Source organism: Platichthys flesus, chromosome 5 (assembly GCF_949316205.1).
Source record: "Platichthys flesus chromosome 5, fPlaFle2.1, whole genome shotgun sequence".
In the NCBI taxonomy this organism is placed as follows: domain Eukaryota; kingdom Metazoa; phylum Chordata; class Actinopteri; order Pleuronectiformes; family Pleuronectidae; genus Platichthys; species Platichthys flesus.
In genome coordinates, this window is record NC_084949.1 from 8,282,018 (window position 1) to 8,297,250 (window position 15,233).

Genomic DNA, 15,233 nt, shown 5'->3' on the forward strand with positions numbered 1-15,233 from the left:
AATTTTGCTGATAGCTGCACTTTTACTTTACTACAGTTTTGGTTACACAGGTTTAGAGTAGTATTGTTACTTAAACTCACCGAATAATGAATGAATTTCTCTTCCACCACTAGAAACATCCACCAAAAACCTTGATAAACAACTATGCCCGTCCAAACAGTAGAAAAGAGAATCTTAATTGTACAAAGTTGCAATATTCACTGTATTAGTCTAAAATAAAAAAATTTATGACATTGAGTATTCGTTTTCAAGTGTTGAATCAAGTGTTTATGTTGCCCTCCATGCTACACGTCTCTAATCATACGTTTTGATATGTCTAATGCAGGTGTTTTACAAATGCTTATTGGAATTTTGTTGCACAATAAAAGTAACAGACATGAAGTATCCAAGAAAAATAACAATATACAGTTTTCCATAACCTCTCTGTGTACATATGCACACTTTCACTCCACAACCTATTTACAATTTACAGTAGAGGCTGGAAGTATTTGGTCGACAACACATATTTTGTTCTTCGGGTTCTGAGCTTCAGCACATTGAGATGAATAATGAAATGAATAATAACAGTGCCAAGTCTCAGCTTGAATTTGAGTAGCTGCGCATCAGTATAGAAAGAACTGTGTGTGAGATAGTTGAAGATAATAGAAAGTTGTTTGTGACAGAGAGCAGCTCCATTCTGCGGTTTTGGCTGTCGAATCGGTGCTGGATTTATCTCCAGACACTCTGCATGGAACCATAGGTAACAGCTGTCACACTGAACCTGCCATAAATAGCCCAAAAATTATCTTTTATTTTGTTTCAGAGAGCATTTCACACAAAAATACATCATTAGTTAGTATTTTTATAATACTTGGCTATCATTAATACAACATGCCTTTCCTGATTTGACCTGGCTCGCTGTCAGTGAGTAAAGGAGACATAAATAAAATAAAAATAGACCAAAGCAAAGTAAGAAATTTGCTTTATGACAATAACACTTCCAAAACTGTGCTGTCTGTGACAGCATATTACATATCTCTCACATTGTTGAAAGCAGTTGAAAAATGTGGAATGACAATCTTTGGATGATTATTTATGATATCAGCAGAGTTAATGTTTTTATATACATTAATATTTTTGATTTCCAACAGAGTAAGCTATATGTATAGTTGTGATTCGATAGTAATGATTCAAATTTAACATACATGCAAGATGTCATTGTCACAGAGGAACTTAACTTTAGAGGAATCTTTAAGATTTACTTTAAACGTAACATGCTGCCAGTCTTGGTTAAATAATGTCGTTTTTTTCTGTCAAACTTAAAATCTCCTCTCGTCTCTGTTGCATTCAGCTGTAGATTCAATGATTCAATGCGACCCTCTTCCTCCCCGTCACCTCTAGTCTTCCTTAAACATCTCCATATCCATCACAAGGAGACTAAGCGCCAAATGGACTCTTACATTTATCACATCACATTCATTCCTTATTGTGCACGGCAATGGATTTAGTTTATTTTCAATTAAGGTCACAGGAAACTCAACAGACACGTATGATCTCTTTTTGTGCACAAACTAAGGTTGACAGCTGCTAAAGAAAATAGTTGCTAACAACCATATTACACTACCAACTTAGGTGCTACGCATTTAAAGGACTTCATCACACACAGTTCTATGATGACGTGAATCTGGTCTAATCAAAGCTGAGACTTTGCACAACTGTTCATTATTAAATTTGAGATTGAATGTGCTGAAGCTCAGAGCCTGAAGAACGCAAAATGTGTAACTGTCTAAAAACTTCAGGCCCTCACTGTATATATTGCATCTAGGCAGTTTAAGTATTTCACATTTAATAAACAGCAGTTACACCATGTCTTTGTGATTAGAACATCATTTGCATTGATTTATAGATTGACTGAAACTGAATAAGGCGATTATCATCCAACTGACCTTCACGATAAGGATTGGGTTACACTTTAAATTTACATTTTGGTAAGTTACACAAACAGAGAAAACGCCCTTATCCATGATTTCAGATCATGTCCATGTGGCCAGTTCTCAGTTTGATTCAGCAACTTTGACCTTGTGTGACTTGAATCCCTACGACCTTTTTCATTAAGGCAGTGTTGAAATGCATCAGATGGAGCTGATGATCCCTTGAGGCCTTGATCCCGGACCGACCACAAAGCAGAGTGGGACAACAACACCTCCATCCATCAAGCTGCCACACCGAAAGAAACGCCACCACCTATACTGTCCCTTCACACTCAGCACTGTTCTTCCCCTAAAGATGCTGCAATGTCACTCAGGTCCAGAGAGTCAGCGGGTAGGGGAATTTTCCTGCCACTTTTCAGGCTCTGGCTCGGATAAACCTCCACGGATTTGGAGATGGAGTGCACAGAGGTATCTCGGAAGTATCCGAAAGCCTCCCTTGCATGCTCCTCCCGAATGCTTTGCTCAAAGGTCTTACGTTTGTGCCTGAACTCTATGACGGTCTTCGTGTACGAGTTGAGGGTGGTGACTGACGCACCCATACAGCAGGTGAAGGATGCCCAGGCCATGCTGATAAGACAGGAAGAGAGAAAACAGGCAAATCAGCACACGCTGGATAACTCTGCTTTGTGGTTAAATTAACGCCAAAGCTTGTGTAAATCTGAATTGTGTTTATTTTATTTTAGTTCAGTTTAGTTTAGTTTATTTAAGTTTAGGTTGAGTTGAGTTGAGTTGAGTTGAGTTGAGTTGAGTTGAGTTGAGTTGAGTTAAGTTAAGTTAAGTTAAGTTAAGTTAAGTTAAGTTAAGTTAAGTTAAGTTAGGCTAGGCTAGGCTAGGCTAGGCTAGGCTAGACTAAGGTAGGTTAGGTTAGGTAAAGGGTTAGGTAAGGTTTATGTTCAGATTAAAGTAATTTAGGTTAGGCTAGGATAGGCAATGGTTAGGTAAGGTGAAGGTTAAGGGCACTTTAGGTTAGGTTAAACTTAATTGTTCACAATGTGCACAATGTGTTTCAATTCAGGAGCTGCATCCTTCAACCCAGACAACTAATTATACACATTTGAAAAAAAAAAAACTTAAAACTTTTTCGCCATGTCTAACGTCAGCTCTGTTGCTAGGCTACAGTGATAAGGACGAGACCAGATAGTGACACAAATCACGGTAATATTCTGTAGATCAGACCGTCTCCTTTTGGTTCGGCCTTTGTGAGCCGGGTACACTGCGTATGTCGAAGGTAACGTAACAATATAACTGCACTTCATACAAAAGAGGTCATGTAGATATATTTGATGGCTCCTTAGAAACAACTTCTTGAGTTAAATAGTTTAATTTACGTTTGCAAAGTATAAGATTGATCACTTTTATGTCAAGAGCTTTGTTTTTGGTATTCAGCGAATACCTGTCATTTATGTGATTTCCTTATGATTCTGTTTGCCTTATTAACCACTTTTGACAGTTTCACTTTAAAATGAACATCTAACCCTACATACCAAGCGACCATGTCAAAAGGCAAGATTCTTTTCCACCAGTTTCTTGTACACCAATTCAAGAATTTTCGGTTTCCCCCCAGAGTCACTCACTGCCTGAGAAGGTATAACGTCATCATTTTAATTTAGTTTTGACATTTCCCGCTCAATACTTGGACTCTGTGGTTGGTGAGAATAGTATTAATCGCTTTAAGTCCCCTCTGCCCCCCTTGAGCCTGCTCGACCACATGTGAGATCACACAATCATGCCAACAAAAGGTCAAGAATTGTTTGAAGATGAATCTGTCAGAATATTGAACATATTGTAAAGGAGTGAAATATTATCCCCTTATGCAATTCCAATCACGCCTGTATTGGGGCTTTGGACACCAAAGCCTAATCCTAATGCCATAACATGGGGCTTTGGGCTTTTTTCATTAGAGACACTGATGCTGGGGAGAGGTGAGAGTTGAGCTACAACCGAAGATTTGGGGCTGCTGCATGCGGAGAGGAAATCCCTCATCTGGTTTTCTTAAGAGGTGACTTAGCTATATTTGTATGTATCTCTAAGTACAATGCAGTTTATTCCAGTTGCTTCATATGACGTTTATTTCTGAACAAAAGCCCAATGAGTGTGATCTCTGAGGTGTGTCATACCAGAAGGACCAGCCATAGACCCAATTGTAGGGCCTCCAGTCCGGTGGACCGAGGCTGACGGTGACCTGAAAGACCTGAGTGTACATCACATGAGCCACCATACCGAGAAGACCTGAAATCACACACACAGGGCAAAAAAAATTCATGCACAGGGATTCTCTACAACTATAGAGAGTTGTTTTTCCACAAGCATTTTCAAATATGCAAACTCACTGGAAAGATGTGATCCCAGTCTCCTACATTCCCGTTACAGTTGTTCATGCGTGTTAATTCTTAAATGATCTGAGATTTGTATATAACATGAACAACAAATATCCTCCTTAATTCCACTGGAAACTCCCGCTCTCTGGGATCTCAGTGTTTTAATCTCATCTGCCACGGAACACAACTAACAACATTTCATCTTGACCCACTCTTATTCCATTAGAATCCTACGTCCCCGATTTTGAACAAATACTAGTCCAACTCCAACGAGGTTATATTTTCTCCCCTGTCCATTTTTTTGTTTGTAAACAAGATTACACAAAACCTATTGGATGGAAGATAGATTTTCATTAATTTCTCAGATAATGCTTTATTGATCTTGATGAACATATTGAGGGGACTGATAAATATGAGTATGCGTAATTAGTGACTTCTATAGTGACTTTTATTGTGATTTCATAAGGGGGTTGTCATATACCGAGTGCCATTCTGGTTTTATTTTTAATTTATTCTTTACAAAAAAAAGTGAAAACTGGCTTTTTTGAATGATGTCTGTTTTGTTAGCTTCTCTTTTCTTGTCATGAGGTGAGACGGAATATGCTGTGCCCTATATTAAACCACATAAATGGAGAACAGAATCACAAACTCATATATAGCCTTTACCAGTATGGTGTGTTGCAGGCAATAAAAAAAAACACACTCCAGTACCTGAGAGGACAGTGAAGACGGCAGCAAAGGCATTGAGCTTGAGTCCATCGATGACGTTGCTGGAGCTGACCAGCTCTAAACACATGAGGCTGAAGCCAACCAGCAGCAGAATGATGTACAGCATCTCAGAAACCAGCGACAGCCACAGCATCCCTGCAAGACAGGGACGATTGATTGCAAAAACATTACATTAAATCTAAGGTAGACATGTTACAATTTCAATTCACAGCTCCATATCACCTATTCTACAACAACTCCACAGTTTTTAATTTGCATGTTGCACTGATATGATGAGTCTGATATCTCAGAGGTTCTGCAGCTGACTGTGACATTTCCAGTTAGAGAGTTGCTGAATTTCAGATGAGCTCTCCAGTCTCCTACGAGCCGGATCCAGCTTCTCAATGAATCAAGCCAAATGTGACCTGCCAACACAAAAATAACTCTGCTTGTCCTGTCCTCGTTATTCAGATTGGTGGCAAGCAAGCATTTCCCAAAGGACGGATTCAACACAGCTGGAGAATGCTAAGCCTGTGTCCCTCCATTGATCCGTGAGGGGATGATTCCCAAACTGAGAGTGGAGGACTTGGTGATACAGAAAACTGGGAAGTTACAGACCAAAACCGATACTGTCAGGAAGTATTTACAGTACATCATAATATTGGTCATGCATTACTTTACTACACGTTTGAAATCATAATGTTTATTTTTGCTACTTATTAATTCTTCATATTTTCTTCAAACTTATTATTTGTATTCATTTGTAAGACTACTACTGTAACAATTCTATTATTATGATAAAATTGTCACTGTGGTTTGATTAATAATATATTTATAAGATTTGTATTACTATTATTATTGCCATAATAAAATTACTAATGTTATTATTACACTATGTTCTTGAACCTCTCTCTTTACCCCATTTAGATTATTCCAAAATTGTATACAGTATTTATTTAGTTAGATCTCGTCTTTAGAGACACAGTTATTAAAACATTAAAACACATTTTGCAGAGTGAACATTTTAAAAGCATGATATATATTAATTTAGAAAATACGAGATTTGCTTTTGGTCATTCCACCTGTTTTGCCCTCAGCCGTGCCTGAAGGCAAAGTCACCTCGCTGGCGTTTCAAACTCAGGCCTCGAGCACTAGTGATGAAATTGCATTAAGGAAGAGGATTGCAATAGACTGGAGTATTGTTGTTTCCCGTAAATATTTATCAATAGATTCCCTTAATGGATGGAAAATTAAACATTACATTTAATTTCACAGATTGCAAAAGTTCCATGTGAGTCCTCAGTGAGGAACAGTTTTTATTCTTTTCTTTTATAAATGATACTAAGACCTTCTGATAATGACACTCACCTTTCTCTGATGCAGGGGCCAAATCAATGAAACTGCGGCATCTCTCACCTGTAACACAAAGAAAAAACACTGTCATGACACCGACCAGCAGCAGCAGCGTCTTTAGCCATCACTTTATGTGGAACTCTCCGTGCGGCTCGTCAGAAACGAGTGAGCCTCGGAGGAGGACATGCAAAACGTCCAAAAGGTCACAGGGAACCAGATTGGGATTAACAAACAAAACTGAATGAAGAAATGCTCTAAGTGCTGATCTGATACGGGCCTCTGCCAAAGTCCTAATCTGCGTCTAATACCCATTTTGTGTCCAGGTGTGTTTCGCAGGATCGGCTCAGACAGGAGTGCGACGGAAAATCCAGAGAAGAAAAAAAAAAATAGAGGTTAAATGAGAGGCAAACAGTAGTAGAAGCTTTTTGGACTTGTGATTCAGTGTCAGCAGATGGTGGGCTGGCAAGGCCGCGCAACATCTGCTTCTTGTCCTCCAGAAGTACATGTGCATGCATGGAATTATAGTGATAAACAAGAACTGAGACATTCTGCAAAAATAAATAGCACTGTTATAACCCTTAATCCTGCAATTATGCATGTAATGAGAGCCTGTGTGTTAATGTCACAAACAGGACACATCAAGTACCAGGGATTCCTGACACATCCCTGCAGATGTGATGCTTTCCCCTCAGTCGTCTGTGGAGCGGAGCGTGTCGCTGGATTTGTTGTAAGTGGAAAACTTTAATCAGGTAGAAGGAGGGTGGCAACAGCTGTTTTGAGGAAAAACTCATCAAGGCCGCCATTACATAATCCTTATTAACTCAAGCTGTTTCAGTCCGACCCCGAACCCCCCCCCCCCCTCCCCCCTACTGCCACTTGATGAGATAAACATGTGCTAGCAATTCCCCACTCCACTAATCTCAGCCTGTGCTTCATTTCCATTCGCGAGCATTGTAGGGAATGCGTGTGTTATTAGCAGAGTCTGTGCCGGAGTCGGTAGCAGCGAAGCAGCCAGAGAAGACGACTCTGGTCTGATCACACCTCTGACCTGAACCTTCCTCAGGGCAGCTCATCTCCCCAGTTCACTCCTTTGTAATTCAAACTTGACTCTAATGAGGTCAAAATCATGATCCCAGAGTGATGCTCATGCACACGTCATTTACTGTTTTCTCCTCCTATTTGCCTAAGCTGGGAAGCAATCACATTCAGCCCCATGATAAGTGCTGCACGGCCACTCAACTAACACAATGTTATATATGGGGACTGACTCACCATTTCATGCCAGATAACACCAGATAAAGCAAGTTAAACGGATATACATTAAGTAGACGGACATTAGTGGAGGACGTTTATCCTGAAATTGTCATGAAAGGGAATATAAAAAAAATATATCTCCATTTAAACTTAGTGTTCCATTATGACAAATGAGGAAGGAAATGATTTGAACCCTGTTTGTTAGGGTTAGTGTGTGAAATTGTGAATGCAGGATGTTTAGGTAAAGTATGAGTAACATGATGGTCCATTTACAAAAAAATGAGAACACAGAATGAGCCGAAGTAGGTAAAAGAAAGTCACATGCCTGCAGAGGAAATCCTAGATGTTAAAGTAATAGTCCCACACAGTCACTGATTGAGAAATTGTTGTGATAAAATGCAAATGTTAAGGACTTCCTCTTATGCAAATGTGATCAATCCTGATCAGAACGTATTGAAACAGATTTTTAATGGATGTGAAAGTTCATAAAGTTGTGTCTCGCACAGAAGATGAAAGGAACACACACACACACACACACACACACACACACACACACACACATACATACACACTTACTCTCATCGTGGATGTTCTCCTCGCAGGAGAACCAGATGCCGGTGTGGAACTGGCGGAAGAGGAAGCGGTCGTCCCCGGTCTCCCAGCTGTACACCACCTTGTTGGGGTCAGTCTCGTTCACGCCGTAGTCGATGCACTGGTGCGTGCGCAGCTTGCTGCACTTGGGCTTGGGGACCCTCTGCGTGCCCACGCACCAGTAAGTGGTGATGAAGGCGGTGATGGAGAAGAGGAGGGCGAAGAAGTTGAGGCTGACTGACAGCAGGGTCCTGCACCGGCGACTCGTCTTCATGGTCCGTGAGGAGGAAGGTGCAGCGGCGCGCGCACAACCAAAAAGTTCATGGATGCGTGGTGGAGAGGACGCACGAGCCCCTGGTCTCACCCAAACGCAGCGGGCGAGGTGCGGGTCCCATTTGGCACAGTATCCAGATGTGTCCAGGGAGGCGCAGGACGCACAGTGAGATCCGCTCTGAGCCAAAGTGTCACATCTCCATCATCAGTACGCGCTGTCCCACAAGCGTCCTGCAGCCGAAGGGACGTCACGGGGAAAGGATTTGACACTCAGCTTGTGACAGGGCTAGATCATCTCTCTCTCTCTCTCTCTCTCTCTCTCTCTCTCTCTCTCTCTCTCTCTCTCTCTCTCTCTCTCTCTCTCTCTCAGTCATTAGGATGCCTCATCTCTTACAAACAACTTATCAGCGATTATGAGCCTGTGTTGAAAAATTACTACTTCTTTTTTCTACTAATTTGGTCGCTGATGATCTATTTAGTCATTTTTATTTTCAACAAATGTATTATAAACTACCTTTTAAATATGTTTTGTTTTGGGGTTCAGGAAAGAAAAGAAAACTAAACTGAACAAGATTTAAAGTTGTATTAGTAATGACATAATAGCTGGATCCATAATTGAGTGTACTCTGGTTTTAGAAATTCCAATTTATCAGCGATGCATCAAAAAGTTATTAAATATCCAGTAAACTAGAATAAAAAAGGCTAGTGGTTTTCCTGTTAGCACTCTCTTTCATTTCTGAGCGTCGTCAGTTTTCAGAGAAGCTGACCTGCGTTAACTTTAAAAGGGAGGTCACAGAGAGGATGATGAGCCTTCTGCTGCTCCTGACCAGACCGATGGTGGCCTGTTGAGCACTGAGACGAGTAGAGATGACTCTGCAGCACTGAAAATCTGCAACAAATATCTTGTGCTGTGAACTGTGCTGAGGCACGGAGACATCGCAAATGCTGGCATTTCCAAGACGTTTTCCCATGAGTGCTGCGATTCTTCGTGTGAAAAGGAGCTAAAAATATAAATCATTTGAGCCTCTTGGCAAAACGTGTTTTCAACCCACGAGTAAACGAGGCCAGATAGGCCTGACATCTCTGTTACCTCAGCAGATTGCCTTCCTCTTCCGCACCGGGGGCTAAGCCGCACTTCAAAACATGACCCTGAAAACTGACAAATCAGACCAAGGCTCTCCACCACAAGTGATCAATGAGTCAGAGGGGGGTGAGCTGGCGCAATTACATCTCAAAATATCTTGTTCTACATATATTGTGCAGGTTCATCTGCACAAAAATTAAACTTTAATGAAGGAAAATGAAGATTGTTGAAAACATTCCAGGAGACGACCCACTGAATCACTGCAGGACCACTCGCTGCTCTGTGAGTAAACCCTCCCACTCAACCACTACAAGCCTCACAAAGTGCTCTATGACCCCAGATCACCCGCTTGTTCCTGCCAGCAGCTAAGAAGAGTCTTATGGAATATCAGCAGCATATTGGAAGTCAGAATACTTGGCCATAGTCGGGTAAACACTGCTTATGACGTCCATGTGGACGGTGATAGGCTGCCTCCTGAGTCTGTGGCAATAACAAGAAGTTAATCCTTGCTCTCAATTTAACACATTTTAAGTCCTGTGCTGCCGGATGTTCATGGTTTCTGATACTGATGTTTATTATTGACTTTAGGGTCACCACTTGCAGAACATTCTAAAGAGATCTGTTTCATTTACACTCTCCGCCATGACTCTGTTTACAGGCCGACTTGAGAAACTGACCTGACCTACAGTTTGCTGAAACCTCTGCAGAATACAAATTAAAACATTACAAATTAACACTGAGTGCAAAAATGACCTCTATGCTAATCCCATCACTGGCTGACTGTTAACTTAAAACTGCAACTTGATTTAATAATAGATTGTCAACCACCACACATTGGTGCAGTGATTAGCACTGATGCCAAAAACATGCAGATTGGGGTTTAATTGGATTTCTAAAGGTCGGTGCAGGTGTGAATGTGAGATTGAATTGTGGTTGAATCTAATAATGTGAAAGCGGTTGCTCCTAGTGATGAACACACATTTATTCTCAGCTCTTTCAGGTGTTTTCCTCTTGTTAGCTTCACTATCACTGCTGTTGAGTGGGTGCCTATTGCTGGCTTTCAAGTTTTAAGATTGCTTTCTGCTTTGAGCACCAGATGGACACAGGTATAGTGTTTAACTGCTGAGAAAGAGCTGTGCACCAGACAGGACTGCAGCCACTGACTGTTATGTTTGGTATCATTTTGCAAAAGATTGATGCATTTTCTGTTGATGTAATTCATCATTTCAGATCTTATACTTAACCAGAGTTCATTTGTTTTTTTTACCATATTGTATTTATTTTTAGTATATAAAAATCCAAAGAGCCTTAATATTTATTATTGGACTTTTTCATTCTTCAGCTGTCCAGAAACATAACTCCTAATGAAATACTGTATGTTATTCCATATATGTTGGATGTATAAATAAGCAACTGCCACCCAGTGTGCAATGACCACTTAAATGTAGATGTTTTCAATGCTGTGTTCAGACAATAGACTGTAGTGTAGAGCAGCGTTGTGCATGAACGAAAGCAAAAGAACGCATTCATTGAACACGTTCACTTTATGAGAACGATGAACTGAACGCAACTCAATGACAAATAATAATTTTTGAACACGTTCCTATTGTAGCGTCCTAGCGTATTAGTGGAGGAAATAACAGCAATATTTTGGGGAAATCGTCGAAATGGTGATACAAGCGTGACATTTTGTGCAAATCATCTTTGAAGGTCACTCTTCGATTTAGGAATTGGGGCCACTCGAAAATCAAAAAAGGCTGCCATTTATTTCAAGATGGCCACCATAGTTAGACTGATTTTGCATTTCAGCATAATCTTTGCCTATACTTTGTAGATGTCAATTATATCGGACTCCCATAGTATGTTTTTAAACATTTTCAAACACGAGTTACCAGTTATAACCATCTGAAACATTTCTAAAACATGTCATAGGCTAACTGTGTTATAGGTCACGGGGAAAACTACGTGAAGTTTAGGGTTAATTAGAGGGATAGAGGTATTTGGGGGATAAACAGTATAGGAGATCAGTAAAAATAGTAGCCAGATTTGTGGCTTGTTGCTTTTTTTCTTTTTTTTCTTCTTTTTCCACTGTGGCATGCGACGTTTCAAACCCAAACCTCAATAGTCGCTAGATTTGTTCGCTAGTCGCTTTTTCAGACATCGAAAAAGACTAGAATGAACGAACAATTTGATTGGCTGTCTGGTACTATATAAGGAGTAGCACTACCCTGTGTTCTCATTCCATAAACAAACCAACCTTTAAGCTATGTGTAGAGGACAGTAAAAATAGTAGCTAGATTTGTCGCTACAGATGAGTCAAAAGCAGAGGTTAAATTTCCCTACCTGCATGAGTGTGCCTGTGCATGTGTTTGCATGTGTTTGGGAAAAATAAATGCATCTTAATCTTATCAACAGTAACGTAATCAACCACGTCATCAAAGTGCGCTTGGGTTGAATTTGTTTTCAACAAACATGCCTGCCGCTGGAGAGCTGAGATGTGTAGATGCTGCCATTGAGTCTGTTTTAGAAGACATCGACAGCGCATTCATTTTGAAAGAGGAACACAGAACGTGGAGGCGACGCCAAAGCACCGCGCTAATCCCTATCACGCCGGCGCTTGGCTGTTCACACCGGTCACTGAAGCGACGCTGAACCGCCGGGCAGCGCTAATAATATCACCCGTTGATCCAGTACTATTCAAGCATATACTTACTGGTTGCTCCAACATTAAGCAACAGCGTCCCAACATTTGTCTCCACTTCAATTATTAATTTAATGTAATCCATGTTGAAAAACTTGTCCGCTGTTTGTTCCGTTAAATGTCGGATGTCGAGGGTAAATTACGTATTCTTCACTCACTTTTTTTTTCTGGTTCTGTTGAAACACGCCCAATAATCATAGCCCAATGGAGCGGTATCACACTCACATTCTGACTAGAATGGTGAGTATGACAACGTCAGGCTAGGCAAGGGGAGGGCAAACTTTTTGACTCTCGGGCCACAATGGGTTCTCAAATTTGACAGAGGGGCCGGGCCAGGACCAGATGGATGGAGTATTTTTGTGAACTAATATAAATACATGGAAAAATCATTCCATGAAAGGATTTGGCCTTTAACAAGTAGCAAAGCATTTATTTGCAAGGCAATTTAACAAATACTCAGCCAACCCCTGAGCTGTAGCCACCCGTTCTTGCGTTGACTGCTTGCTTTTTTAGCATGCTTTGTAGCAAAGTGACGGCTGATGTTGTACTCCTTGAAAACTGCGACAGTTTCTCGGCATATCAGGCATACAGCTTTCGATTGGATTTCAGTGACAAAGTATTTTGTTGTCCACTCCGTGTTAAACACTCTGCAGTCATTGTCCACTTTTCATTTCCTTGATCCGCTCATTTTACACAAGGGCTCACAGGGCAAAGTGAAAAAGTGAAGGGAGATAATGTGCCCTTTCCATTCCTATACACCACACTCCCATTCAAATTTAATTTGGCGGACGATTTTATCCAAAGTGTCTTACAACAAGTGCATTCAACCACGAGGGTACAAACCCAGAACACAAGAAGCAAGAAAGTACAATTTCTCCCAATTTTTTGTTTTATATTTGAAAAAGTTCGGCGGGCCGGATTAAAGAGCCCAACTGGCCGTATACAGCCCACGGGCCATACTTGCTCAAAGTGCTCAAGATGCTTTGGCATCACTTTTGGAGAGCAGCTATAGAGCCGTTTTCAGACGTGACCTGCAGAGGTTCATGTGAGAATTGGGTCCGGACTTTCTCCACAGTTTCACGTTCACACATGAACAACGCAGGAGGAGAATCTGTGCTTAGAGGTGTTCACAACAACAAGTCCTCGGCACAGTTCAGGTGAAGGGTGGAGCAGCATAAAGAGACAGGATGTAACCATAGCCTGTATATAAAAGGATGTAACGGATTATTTCCACTGTGTGGAGCACGTGTTTGTGTTTACAGCACATCAACACTCTTATCACCACAAACTCTCCTCACATCTTCGTATATGTGCTTTCTCATTTCCAGATTTTAGTTTTCTACCTTTGCGTCCTTCGCTTGTTAGAAACATAATCTGGAAGCTCTGGAGGATCTCCGGAGTTCAGTGTATGTCTGAAAGAAGCTATATGTTGTCCCTCTTTATATTGAGGCCATGGCTCAAAAAGCTTGTGAAATTTTTTTGGGGGTGAAACTGTGTAACTTTGGATTAATGGATCAATACACAAAGCCGGAGTCACCACTCTTCAATAGCTACATCCAGTTGTCTTGGGTTAAATGGTTGAATTTGCCAATAGTCTTCCTCACAGCAAACAAGAACGTGTATTCGTTTCCAATGCAACCATTCATTCACGGCTCATTTCCTCTATGCAGAATTGCTTGTAAACCTCTCATTGTCTTTGGTTGTGATGTACACTTTCTATATTCAGCTCGGTGAAATCTGCACTATAAAGATGATTAATATCATTGGAGGATTATAAGAGGATGGTACTGTGGACTCACAATTTTAATATACTGTACATTCAAAACTTAGTGTTAAGGCTCAGTAATCTTGATCACTGACGTGTCATCAGTCAACAGTTTGGTGTCAGTCATATAACAATGCTATGGCAAATTCTATATAGCAATCTTACATAAGATATCTGGGACAGAAGCCAGAATGGATTTCTCTCTGGCCGCTGGACAAGAACTGATCTGTTCGGATTTGATAGGAGATAATAAGACGACACGTTTCCTTCCAGCTTTGCCTAAGCCTGAGAATCCCATGGATGTGAGCATCATGAATGGTCACTGAAGAATAAACCACAGCAAACGTGGCTTCAGAGAAATTCCAAATGTTCTTTTGTTCCTCTGTAGATCACAGCTGCAGCTTTTACATACCATAGAAACACCAAGATTAACATTATTATTTTTCTCTTAATGGGATCATTTTATATCCATGTTCACCACAGCCGTAAATTGTGCTGTTACACCACTTTCCACTGGAAAATTAAGGGATCAAAAAAGGAGCTACTAGTACCGTACAAGTGTGTCCATGTCAAAAGAGATTAAGAACCATCGCATCTCTTTATTTAGCCTTGGATACCTTCGGAGCATATGTGGCTTCGGAGTGTAACATTGTACGGCCTAAGCTCTTGATAGACACAGACTTCATTTGTATTTCAGTGGCAACTTCCGCTTAAAGCTGCTAAGAGTCGAATTTTCCTTTAAACAGATAGCCCGTACGGATTAGTCTTCATAATCTGCAATTCACTGATCCTCGAAATCATACTGTCTGGGCTCTCTGGAATCAGCTTACAGTGACAGTAGATGGTGTGCGAGTGGTTTTGTGATTGGGATTGTGTGCTGTGTGGGCTTTATGTAAAGTAGCGACGAATGAGAAAAAGACAATGGTTTAGGGAGAGTGCCGCTGGCAATGTGCACAGAGGATGTCACCTACTGCTGCAAGAACACGCTGCGTGCCTTTCTCTGGTATACGCTCTCACGGAACCAAGTGAACCTGTAACGCGCGGCGGTGACACTGAGGCCTTTCCACCTGTTACACTAACAGATGCCTGGTGGTTGAAGTGAGCATCTCCGGTAAACTCTTGACCTCAATGTGAAAATCCACTCATTTCATATAAGCTAAATAGACAATGTGGTCCCAAATGCATGTGTGTATATATATATATATAAAAACAAGTG

The 15,233-nt window shown here is 40.9% G+C and overlaps 1 protein-coding gene across 1 annotated transcript; it reads right to left on the reverse strand.

The window, feature by feature from the left end:
• Positions 1 to 375: 375 nt before the first annotated feature.
• Positions 376 to 8,736, reverse strand: LOC133954285 (germ cell-specific gene 1-like protein). The gene is made up of 5 exons (XM_062388641.1): positions 8,180 to 8,736; positions 6,365 to 6,412; positions 5,000 to 5,152; positions 4,088 to 4,199; positions 376 to 2,537 (listed from the first exon to the last, which is right to left on the reverse strand). Exons 1-5 carry the CDS (start codon positions 8,466 to 8,468, stop codon positions 2,243 to 2,245), a joined length of 897 nt encoding a protein of 298 aa, XP_062244625.1. The 5' UTR covers positions 8,469 to 8,736; the 3' UTR covers positions 376 to 2,242.
• Between the last annotated feature and the right edge of the window lie 6,497 nt (positions 8,737 to 15,233).

Excerpts from the sequence above, each read along its gene's own strand:
- LOC133954285 (XM_062388641.1), bottom strand. The coding sequence starts at position 8,468 with ATGAAGACGAGTCGCCGGTGCAGGACCCTGCTGTCAGTCAGCCTCAAC. Across the intron at positions 6,413-8,179 it reads GGAGAACATCCACGATGAGA|GTGAGAGATGCCGCAGTTTC; the intron begins GTAAGTGTGTAT and ends TTTGTGTTACAG. Across the intron at positions 4,200-4,999 it reads CGTCTTCACTGTCCTCTCAG|GTCTTCTCGGTATGGTGGCT; the intron begins GTACTGGAGTGT and ends GTGTGATTTCAG.